At 50.1% G+C, this 12290-nt stretch overlaps 1 protein-coding gene across 1 annotated transcript in view; it reads left to right on the top strand.

Moving 5' to 3' along the window:
* Positions 1-12290, top strand: part of GRIK3 (glutamate ionotropic receptor kainate type subunit 3) — a 101605-nt gene that overhangs the window by 61438 nt on the left and 27877 nt on the right. The window contains exons 5-8 of the mRNA XM_085081062.1: positions 338-391; positions 4417-4590; positions 6322-6465; positions 8874-8981. Coding sequence (XP_084937188.1) covers positions 338-391; positions 4417-4590; positions 6322-6465; positions 8874-8981 — 480 coding nt within the window. The remainder of the gene's footprint in view (positions 1-337; positions 392-4416; positions 4591-6321; positions 6466-8873; positions 8982-12290) is intronic.

Raw genomic sequence — 12290 nt, 5'->3', positions numbered from 1 at the left:
CCGAGGGACATCCAATGCCACCCAGAAATTGTTCCAGCACACCGAGGGACATCCAGTGTCACCCAGAAATGCAACCAGCCCTCCTGGGAGCTCGACACTGAGGCTTTGCCTTGTTTCAGAACAGTTTGAGGACCACAGCTCAGCTCAGCACTTGAGTACATGCCTCTTGCTGACTGAGCATGGCTTAACAGCTCCACAGGATCAATCCTGAATCCAACCCCGGTGTTTGAGGGTCTGTCCTGCCACATTTGCCTATCAGCTCTGAGTTTGATGTTGCATGGCTGTTGTTATGTTCCTGTATCCCCTTTACTAACCTCTTTTCCCTACTCTCCTCAAGGCTATGGCGATGGGGATGATGACAGAATATTACCACTTCATCTTCACCACTCTGGTAAAGTATCTGTCTGTGCACACACCTTGCACACTCGCTGATGGGGGTGGAATGTGAGGGGGCAGCTGGAGTGGGAGGGTGGGTGGGTGTGTGATCCTGGTGTGCACCACAATGGGGTGGGAAATGCAAGGGAATGGGAACTTTGGGACCCCAGCAGGAGGAGAGAGCAGAGCTGGACTTTGCTTCAGGTCAGGGTCAGACTGCAGTGATGTGGCTGTGGCTCATCTGCTCTGCAGCACTGCCTGGGTGCTCAGCCTGAGAGATGTCAGTCCTTCCTTCCCTCCTTTGGAGCAGCTCTGGTGTGCACAGATGTGGGTTCTGGTTTTATTTTCCCTCTCAGTCATTTTGATCTCCCCACACACTCACAATGAGCACAGGGGGAGTGTGAGGCTGCAGCCCCCACCCAGGGTTTGGTGGGACCCCATTTCAGCAAGAGCTGGGGATGAACACCCAGCACCCCCCTGGAGCCAGGAGCAGCCCTGCTGTGGTCCAAGCTTCACTCCTGCAGGTTTATTTTGCAGGGGAACTCAGCCTGACACTAACTCCCCTCTGTTAAACACGGGTCAGTTCCTCTCCAGCTCCAGGAGGCATTTGGCTTTCCTGGCAGGGTCACTTTTGTCTGCATTTAAGATGCTATTGTCTATTCTACTGTTGAATTTTGTGTGATTTTGAAAATCCAATTTATCTTTTTGCCTTTAGGAAAAGAAGCAGACTAAACTAACCCTTAAAAACTACAAAATTTATTTTTCAAATGCAAAAGACATTTTAATTACCCCTGCTGCCATTATCTATTCCAGGCAGCTTTAAGCATTTCCCAGATAACCTCCTATTAATCAGCCCCAGCTGAGCCTGGAGTACATTTCATGTGTAGGTACAGCCTGGAGGTGGGAAAAGAGGAATTATAATAAATTAATAGATAAGCAATCACAATTAATGCCACTTTCCTGAAATAACAGTTATATCATGGGAAAGATATTTTAATCTGTCATTCCTTAAGGCAATGTTTTCCTAGCTTGCAATGCCTGTGCTTCAGCTTCCCCAGTACGAGACCCATGGGGTGCTAATGAATTAGTCTATTATGTTATACTGAATGTTTCTAAAAGGTCCCCAGTCAATACTGAGCACAGTGTATCAACACTTGGCATGAAATGCTTCAACATTTTGCTAGGCAGCACGACTACAGTTCACTGACTCCAGCGTGAAGAGCCCCATCAGCCTTTTCCACCACAGGAGGAGGAGGAGGAGGAGCAGGAGGAGGATGTCTGACAAGCCCTGCTCTCTGTCACACCCTGCTCTCTGTCACACCCTGCTCTCTGTCACACTCAGCTTTTACACCCAAAGTCCTGCAGGGAGAACCCCAGAACTCCACTTATTTTGGGGTGTCTCAGCAGTCTGCAAAATGAGGTTTTCAGATGTGACCAATGTCCCCCTGCCAGACCCCTGGGCTGAGCCATGAGGACACCTCACCCACAGGATGCCCTTCCTGGTCACCCACCTTTCCAGCTTCCCACTGGGATGTGGGATAAATCCTCAGCATTGCTGTCACCACCGAGCTGGGCCAGCTGGAGAGGGGGGAGAGCATCACAGGAACACCAAGAGTAAAATAAAGGGTGGAGGGGAGAATTAATCTGCAGTACAGAAATAATGAGTGAAAGGGAATGGAGATGAGGTGGAAAATAGAACCAGATGTTTCAATTTGTGGCTGTGCAGAAGCAGAAAATCCAGAAGAAACTGATCTGATGATTTCCATCCACACCTCCCCACGTCCTGACACTCAGCTGGTGTTCTGAATTATCCTCTGATTCCAGGAGGTGATAAATCAGGCTGCAGCTGAGATTTAAACTGGAACTGAGGAGGGAAGTGATGGGAGGTTGGTTTCGATAGGAACTTGGTGACAGGAAGGGTCAGTGGGGAGCAGCAGGGCAGGGACAGCACCCAAAACACTGCTGGGATCTGAGAGGTGGCCAGGGCTGATGGTGTGACAGCTGGGCAACAAAGACCATGGGGTCTGGAGCTCAGGGATCAGATTTGTCACATACAGTCATGTTCTGAGGGGGAAATCATTGGCTTTTGCAATCAAAGATTATTTCCTCACAACAGTTTCTGGAATACAAATGGAAGTGCCTGATTACAAATGAATCTTGATAAAACAGATCCATTCCAGTGGATCAGGACTGCTGTCACCCCTCTCAGCCAGAGACATGAGCACCTGTCTGAGGTCAAACCACTGTATTTGCCCTTAGCTCCCTTAAGTCATTTAAAAGTCAGCATCGTGGCCTGGTTTTCACAGTGCCCTTTAACAGAACGTGTAGGTTTGCACTTGCAATTTTTCAGGGGGAAAAAACCAACCCAAAAACCCAAGTCCTGACCTCCGTTGCAGGGTGATTAATGATTTGGTCCCTGCTGCACCTGCAGATTTGAGCACTGCATCCATCAGCAGTGAGCCCTGGAGCTGCAGGCTTACGGAAAAGATCAAACCCCCAAAGCTTATTAAAGCAAAACAGCCATAAGAACCCTCACTGCCCCACGGGGAATGATGGCTCAGTTGCTGGCAAGTGCTGCTGTTGTTCTGCTTTGCTTAGGGCAGCATGGGTAGGACTTCACCAGCCCTCTGTGGCAGATGGGCGACATAGCTGGGTGGCCCCATGTTGTGGCTTTGTCCCACCAGCTCAGCCCTATCACACAGCTCAGAAAAGCCCCAGCACAGCCTCATCACACAGCTCAGAACAGCCCAAACTCAGCCCCATCACACAGCTCAGAACAGCCCAAACTCAGCCCCATGACAGCCCAGAACAGCCTCAGCTCAGCCCCAGCACAGAGCTCAGAACAATCCCAGCTTAGCTCCATCACACAGCTCAGAACAGCCCCAGCTCAGACCCATCACACTGCTCACAACAGCCCAAACTCAGCCCCATCACACAGCTCAGAACAGCCCCAGCTCAGGCCCAGCCACAGCATCTCATACCACATTGAACCTCCTTTTGATAGAGCAATGTTAGAGCAATGAATGTCACATATTCACCCCCACGCTCTATTGCAGACTTGAGGTGTTGCCTTTCCGCCTCCCCACATTTTACTGCCTTGAAATAATTGCAGAAATTGTCCAGGACCAGCTGATTAAAGATGTCCCATCCAAAAAACAGTTCCCATTAGCCAAGCCACCCCTGGCTGCCATCTCACCACACTCCCCCAGTCACCTCCTCAGGTGAGCTGGTTTTGGGGAGCAGATCAGCTGCCACGTGCTCCTGCCATGCTGTCTAACCCCAAACTAATCAGACTCCTTCCTGAGCACTGAATTGGTATTCAAACACATGGAAAGCCAAAAGCTACACCACAGCAATGCTCCTCCAGTGCCCCCAGTACTCCCAGTGCCTCTCCCTGCCTGCCAAGTGATGCTCACAGGCTGGCAGCCAGCAGAGCTGAGCACTGCCTGGCTCTGGGCTTTTTACATCATATAAAGGGCACCCTCATTCATCTGCAGACTGTGTAGGCTGGTCGGAATGTCAAGAAATGCGTCTTAGTTCCTCTTTGATAGTCTGCAAATCGGTGTTCTGCATTCAGAGTGACTCTGTCATCCACAGCACCCCGTGGGCTTCAGCACTCCCAGAAAATCCTCCCTGGAAAGGCCCATGGGAGTTCCAGATACAGGAACTCTGCCTGGTTCCCACTCCCTGGGTCACTCTTTTCAGGGTCTTTTCAGGGTCACAGGCAGTGATTCTGGTTTTCTCCCCACAATCCACTTGCCTCTTTCATGCAGAGAGCGAGTTCTTTGGCTGTTTGGTAGGAGTTCCCTTCTGCTGTGTGTGGGGGAACCTGCAAACACGGCACCCAAATTCCACCAACACCTCCAGCCCTCTGCAAGCAGCGACTGACGGCAACAGACAGCACAATCCCCTGAATTCCTGAGGGAAATGTCCTCCCTCCCACCTTCTGTCTCACTCCAAACACAGACACGAACCGATGCAGAAAACTCAAAACAAAACAAAAGCTAAGCAAAATGTTTAAACCGGTTTCTCTCTTTTAAGGATCTTTATGCATTAGACCTAGAACCATATCGCTACTCTGGGGTGAACCTGACTGGCTTCCGGATCCTCAACGTGGAGAACCCTCACGTGTCCTCCATCATTGAGAAGTGGTCCATGGAGAGGCTGCAGTCGGCGCCCAAGGCGGAGCTGGGGCTCCTCGATGGTGTGATGATGGTATGGGCAGTTCAAACAGGGCACAGGGGTCTGGGAAGCTGGGCAGGGTGGTAAGGAGGGCAGGAATAGCCCTTAAGGCATAAATGTTAATTTTATTGGTTCTTGTGTGGGTAACAACTCATCCTAGCTATCTGACCTGAGGTGCTTTCTCGCATTCTTTAATAACTGTCCCTCAAAGTCAGGGGTGAAGCTCACACCCCACTGCTGGTAATGCTCCTGCTCAGGCCCAGCTGCCAACAGATTTGCCACCAGACAAGGCAGGTAGCCAAAGCCTGTCCCCAGGGGCTCCAGCTGTCCCCAAGAGCAGCAGGACACCAACTCCCAGGGTGGGATCACAGCACACGGCCAGGCTGGGCACTTGGCTGAGATTGATGCAGGGGGAAAGAGCCAAAGCAATGCCCAGAGATGGGCTGTGTGCAGCTTTGATGACTCCTTTTAGGGTCTGCTGGCAGCTCTGCTCTGCTGAGTTACTGCTCGGAAGGTACAGCACCTGCTCGCCCATCTGTCTTCCCTGCCAGGCTGTCTCCGACCCCCGGAATTGCTGACTGCCTCCCTGCTTCCCTCTCCCTTCAGATCTGCCAGAACCAGCCCTGCAAAGTGGCAAAGCCTCCCAGACTTTCACCTTGAAATGGCTCCTCAGATCCCTCCTGTTGTTTTTATTTGGAGAGGAGAGCACCCCGTTCTGCAGGCTCTGTCCCCAGTGCTGCCTCTCCTCCCAGCCCCTCTTTGCTTCCTCAGAGGCATCCTGCCCCTGATTCCTGTTTCCAGGTGTCTGTCCAGTGGGGCTTTGGACTCAGCTGGGCATCACAGCCTGTAATTCACCATGAAATTGCTTGGATATCTTTCACCCCTCTCCCCCAGCCCCAAACTCACAAACTGTCCCTGCTGTGGTCCATATCCACCCACGGATGCAGGTGGGGCTCCTGCTCTTCATGCTTGGTTGCTGAGGGAAGGGAAGGTCACAGGGATAGCTGCCAGTGCTGGAGGATTTTCTCCATGGCTACGTCCTGTTAGATGTTTGCTCAGTTATTTGCTGTATTATTTTGTTTTATTGTGGTTTATTACGCTGCTGCTACACTCGCATCTGTTTCGTGGCTCTGTGAAGACAGCAAATAATGTATTTTCACTAGGAGGTCTTACCACATCAGAGCGAAAAATAAATCCAATTCTCTTGATCAGTGTTTGGAGGTGAGATGGGGCATCTCAAATTGAATCTAAAATCATCACATTATATGGGAAAAATAAAAAGTTCTCCCTAGTTCAAATCACTGAAATGCTGGAATGTGTCACAAAGCCATGAGGTCCTGATTTTGGTGACAGTTTGGGTCATTTTTGGAAAATTGTGTGCCCACAAACATCTCTGTTTATTTTCCCATGTATAAAATAGTGCGGAAAATATGCTCTCTTATAGATTTTTTTTAGACTCAGACAAAACAGACTCAATAAGAAAACCCTGTTACTACCTCCTACATTTAGACTTCGCTGCCTCCCTCTCTGACACCACAGCAGGAAACATGCAAGGAACAACCCGAACAGCACAAAATAACAAACAACACTTCCAGAACCACTGATTTCACACAGAACCCCCGAGCTTTCTGCCTACAGATCCAAGCCATGTCCAGCAGGGAACGCAGCCAGCAAAATGCTGAGGATGACAGGGCGGACTCAGAGGGTATCCCACCTTTTTCTACAACACCCCAGGGCCACCAACGCTGTCCCCCTTCCCTTTAGACAGACGCTGCCCTGTTGTACGATGCTGTGCACGTGGTGTCTGTCTGCTACCAGCGCGCCCCGCAGATGACAGTCAACTCCCTGCAGTGCCACCGCCACAAGGCCTGGAGGTTCGGTGGCCGCTTCATGAACTTCATAAAAGAGGTAAAAGTGTGGCTTGGGACGTTAAGGGGTCACCAGGAGGAGCAGCATAGCTGGAGGGGGTGATGGGAGAGGGTGGAGGAGGCTTGGAAGGTGCAGGGTTAGAAAACATTCCCCTGCAGGGGCAGCACAGGATGGAAGCGCAGACACACTCCAGAAGGGAAAAATCCCGTCTTTGCCTTCAAAATAACATCTGTGCAGCCACACCGAAACGTCCCTGAGGAGCTGAAACCTCCTGTGTGTCCCTGAGATGGGCTCTGGCCTCTCCAAGCAGCTGGACTGCTCCATCCAAGGTCATTGCATACCTGAGGAACAGCCATTTGTTTTCTATTGAAGCAGTTTTTGGGGTGCACAAAGGGCATTCTGTGCCTCTGAACCCCAGAGTCAAGCTGGGGCTGTGCCTGCTCAAGTGCCAGGGAATGGCATTATTTACCCCAAATCCCTGTGGCTCTTCCCATGGCAACTCATGGAATTGGCTGCCGTATTGGTTATGTGCCTGGTTGGGTATAAAAGTTGGGTATATAAAGGTTGGGTATAAAATCCCCCAAAGTTTTCTAACAGAGAGTGCATGTTGTTAATTTTTACTGTGGTTTGTGCTGCTGTGTCACCTGCTGACCCCAGCAGATTCGTCCATGATGTGAGATTTTGCCCACCTGGCACTGCCTGAGCTGCATGGAGCACAAGATGCACAGGGGGAGAACGACACAGTGATTTCCATCGCAGAGAGAAAATGAACTTTCCTCTCAACAGGCACTGAGGACGGAATATCTCCCCACTCTGCCTCTCTCTCCTTTCCCTTCTGCAGAGCACCTGGTTGCCAAAACAGAGTGTAAATAACTTGTTTGGTTGGCTCCTTTTCCAAACCACCCCGTGCCTCACACTCCACTCTGCCTGCTGTTTTCCTCCCTGGCATGGTGTCAGCCCTTGCAGGGATCATCCTCCTTCCTGCTGCAGCCAGAGCACCAGGAATTGCTCTCTCCCAACTCCTGTACACTCAGAGCATCAGGAAGGGATGCTGGAGCTGTTCAGCCCCTCAGTGCTCCCAGCACAGCCCCTCGGGAGCTGCAGGGCTCAGCAGGCAGCTGTGTTTGCTCCAGCTGGGCACAAACATTCCGTGTTTCCCTGGCTCCCGGGGGGCTTCACATCCCACAGGCAAACCACCTGCACGCCCAAATGAGCAAACACGAGCCTCCCCAGGACTCCAGGGTGGCGAGGCTGGGAGCAGGCTGTCACTGCTCCTCAGGAATTAATGAGGGAGAGCCAGAGGAGCAGATTTACCGGGAGAAATGCCAGTTATTCCCCCTGAGAACACATTATGCCACCTTGATCGCGCTGGGATATTTCAAGCTCCCCCACCCAGAAAGGAAACACGTTTCCCAGTGAGGAGATTGCACGGAGCTGCTCAAGGGAGAGAGCCTGAGGTTCAGCTCCTCACTGCTGGGATGTGATTGCAGAGCAGCCTGGCATTCCTAGGGGAGCATCCACCCAGAACAGTGCTGCAGCACACCCAGGACAGTGCTGCAGCACACCCAGCACTGTCCCCAGGCTTTGGACACATCACTGTCCCCCCAGCTCCTGCTCTGCTGACACAGAGCACCCAGCACTGGGGGCTCTATCACCTCCTGAAATAGAGAGATTCGTTTTGGGGGTGCTGCAAAGCGAGAAAAAACCCAGAATCACAGAGGAATTTTTGTGGAATTGAATTGAGGCGTATTTATCCCAAGCTCCTGCTCATAGCAAGATGAGCTCCCCAGTCAGACCAGGCTGTGCAGGACCTCAGCCAGCCAAGCACTGAAAATCTCTGGGAATGGGATATCCCCAGCCCCAGTGTGCCCCTGTCCTGCCCTTATGCTGCCAAAAACTGAAGCATGGCACCAGCAGCAAGCACCCCCAGACTCCTGTTCCCGTTTCCAAACATCAAATCTCACTTGCATGGACACACTCTTGGCCTCTTCTGCTCCACTTTCCATCTGAAAGGACAGAGGGAAAAGCATTTTAGCTTCCACACACCTTGGAAGCAGCAGCAGGTTGGTGCACAAAGGGATTACTTCTGACCGGAGCTGTCCCAGACCTGGCTCCCTGCAGCCGGCGTTTATCAGCACTACAAGGAGAAACGCAGCACACAAGGATGCTCTGATAAATGCAAGTCGTTTTCTACTGAGTCATCACGTCCTGCAACAGCTGGTGAACACAAAAGGTGCGAACTGAAATTGTAGCAAGGACTGCAAGAGAGTTAAGGAAATCTCCAGCTCCGTCTGCAGTCTGAGCGGTGACGGAGGGATTATTAATTAATCAGGCTCTTTAGGGAGAAAGAACCAGCATAAGGACTAATTAAAAGAACATACAGTGGAGGGCAAAAGATTATTTATGATACTAAGTAACAGCCATGCTACTTTTTCTCCCTTCCACAGGCCCAATGGGAAGGATTAACGGGACGGATCGTCTTTAATAAAACCAGTGGTTTACGGACAGATTTTGATTTGGATATCATCAGCCTGAAAGAAGATGGCCTTGAAAAGGTAGGCAGGGTTTGTCTTATCTGCATGTGACTGAGGATAATGCTGGTGCTCAGCAACAGAGAAATGGTTGGTGTTGTATTGATTCCAGGTTTCTGGGGTTTATATAAAAGGATATTCACTTTGTGGGATTTCTCAGATCCTTTTCCATGCTCAACCATGACTCACTCGCCCTGAAGCCAGTGCGTGGGATTGCAGATTGCAGAAGTGCTTGTGGCACTTTCCTGGGATAGTGGAGGCAAAAGAAACTTTCTGAGCATCCATTAACCCCTCCCTGCCCAAAGCAGGCAGGAATGACATCTCTCCCACTCCCTCTTTCTGGCCTGGCTCACAAACCCTCAGCTCTTCCCCAAGGAGACCACAGCTCTGGAGATCATCACCTGGTGTGATTTCCTACTATGAAATTGCCCATGGCTAGGGAATGGCTCCAGTTTATTACAGCCTGAATTTCACAGAAGGATTCAATGGGTATTTTGTTTATTATCTAAGGGGCAATAAGGAAAAAAGCGAAGTGTGCTCTTGCCTGGCTGTCTGGGGGGTCACAAGGGTTAAGGGCATGAAGGATGCAGCTTTTGATCCTCCAAATTAGTGCAGCTCTCCTCCAGGCACAGTAAAACTATGCTGATGTGCAAATCTGCTCCCAGGTGTGCCTGGGGACTTAATTTCCTTCTCTTCAATTGCATAAAAAAACCAAACTTAAAATAAAAAGGCAACATACACAACCTTAAAGCCCTTAGAACGCAGGTTTCAAGGTGAGATCAGCTGATGACAAACAGAGCAGCGAGTGGCTGGAGCACAGGGAACTGCGATTTCCAAGGAATTCTATTATTCTGACTACTCTGTGAGCAGCTCTGCATCCCTGTTCTGCTACAGGTGTCTATCACCTGTACTGGAGGAATTTGGCAGGGCAGCAAGGCCCTTTCTAGAGCAGAGTCTGCTTTCCGACAGGTACAAGGTGCCTGTGGCAGCCAGGCAAGGTGCTGGCTCTGTCCCTCTGGGCAGGGTGACAGATTCTGAGCCTGTGGGACACCAGGCTGGCAGCGGGGAGGGATTTCAATTACCCGCGAGCACAGAGGACTTGTCCAGGGAATTAATCACTCGGCACAGGGAGGCAGCCCCGGGGCTGGAGGCAGCCATGGATCAATCCTCCGTTTGGAGGGGATGGATTCTGCCCCGTGAGGCTCCCGGGAGCCACCAGCCTGTGCCCCATCCCCCTGCCTCCCTGCTCTTCTGGGTTTGAAATGAATATCTGCCACTCTTCCCCACCACAGCAGCAGCTTGGTGCCTCAGGTAATGCAGCTCAAGGTCGCCACAGCCCTCTCCTGCTGAGGAGGTTTTGGTGTCAAATACGGAATAAAGAAAACATTTCAAACCAACCCAGTGACCTTCAGTCTCGCTGTGACTGAGGAAGGAGGCAGGACTGGGCTGGGGAAGACGCCGCTGCCTCACAAGCACTGAGCAAGAGCTGACCTTTGTAGCCTGATTTTTTCACAAAAACATTTTGTTTGTAGAGCCTAACCCAAAAATAACAACACGCCTTTTTGAAGTCCAGCAGCACCGGCGCGCAGCTGGAGAGCTGTGTTGGTCAAGTAATAGAAAACGTGCCAGCCTTTGATAGCATGTGAATCCAAATGTTTTAAGCACAGCACCCCTCAGGTGTGCTGAGCAGAGCTGGCACCAGCTGGAGTTATTGCAGTTCTCTGTCACATCAAGCCCACTGGAAGCTGCCAAACCTCAGCTCGTCCCCTGCACACCCCATCAACTTTTGCCTCCAATAACTCAGAGGTTTCACAGCTCCTGCTATTATTTTTCTGAAAGCTTCGTGTCAGCCACAAAGGGGTTTTAAAGTATCGATGTCAAATCTCTGTTGAAGCCGGAATTCTGTCAATAGTTAATCTGAACTAACAAAATGCCAAACTACAAACAAATCCCAGCCGGATTGTGCATTATGTATCACAGCTTATGTTTGTTGAGCTTTAGGATTGAACCCTTGATCCTCATACCTCCTGGATGTTCCAGGGATTACAGGAGTATTACCAAATCCTAATTACATATACGTCGACTATCTGACTCACACAGTTCTCTTGATGCACTTTTTTCCTTTTTCTTCCTTTTTTAATATTTTAAACTGATTAATTCAGTCTTAAATGCCATGCATTTAATTTTCTTAAAGAAAACGTAGCGAGGCAGAAGTGGCTGAGGCTGCAGTGCAGCAAACTGGGGCCTCTTGGACTTGCTTTTTTCCCATCCACAATAATAATAATTTTTGACATTGCAGCTGTTGTGTGATCTAAGGCAGAGATGGGGGGTTGCTTCAGTTTTACCTGAAATATTTAAAGCCTTTCACAAAGTTCGTGGAAACTCTTCTAGAATTTATGACAATTTTTTTGCCAGGCAGCATTGCTCATTACAAAGTCTCTTTTTGGGGATGCAGTAAAACCAAGTTCTCCCCTTGGACTGCTGAAGAGGCTGAAGAATCTTAAAAACAGCAATAAATAAAAGATGGGAAGCTGCTGGCTCCCCAGTGGATTGAGCTGGCTGCCTTTGGCTTCTCTCCGAGTCCCACCTTGCTGTTTGACCCTACAGATGGATCGTTCTGTTCCCATTTCCAGGTGGGGTTTGTTTTTTTCTCGCTGTCAGCCTGGCTCTGTGGCCACCCTGCTCCATTTGCTGGCAGCACTCCCCAGTTCCTCCAGCTTTCCTGACATTTTATCTCCCTTTCACAGTCCTTTAGCCACTCCTGCCTTCAAAGTTTGTCCCAAAGCCTCCCCTGCACCGTGGAGATCAGGTTAACAGGCTTAGCCTCGCCCTGATGGCTTCCTGAAATGGAGACATGTTTTGCCATTTCTGGATCAATAGACTTCTTTAAAGTCTAATAATTTATTAAATTTGACAGCTTGGGAAAACAGAGCACCTGAAATGGAGCTGATGTGCCTTTGCCATGCCACCCCCTCCTCCAGGTTTTTGTGTCACTGAGGACTCCCCACTGCAGGGACTTTCTGAAGAGGTGCCTCAGGCCCTGCTAAGATATGTCTTAGAAACCTCCAGCTGATTTGCCACGGCACAGAGAGCAGGAATTGTCCCTACCAGGGATCTGCAGAGCTGGTCGAGTAATTTTTAATTCTCTCCACCAAAGCAAATTGGTGGGGAAATAGAAAAGAAAATGGCTCCAATTTGTGGTTTTTTTTCTTTTGTTGTGCTTTATCCTTGCCCAGATTTGACTCCTTAGTGTGGTTTGATTGTTGCTCTATGCAGTGCCTTTGCAAATTGTTCATTCGTTCAGCTCCTAAATTCCAGTCTCCATGGTCTTCC

Source organism: Lichenostomus cassidix, chromosome 23 (assembly GCF_008360975.1).
Source record: "Lichenostomus cassidix isolate B80296 chromosome 23, HeHo_3.0, whole genome shotgun sequence".
Lineage (NCBI taxonomy): Eukaryota > Metazoa > Chordata > Aves > Passeriformes > Meliphagidae > Lichenostomus > Lichenostomus cassidix.
The sequence above is the reverse complement of the archived record's forward strand: the minus strand, read 5'-3'. Positions and strand labels throughout refer to the sequence as shown.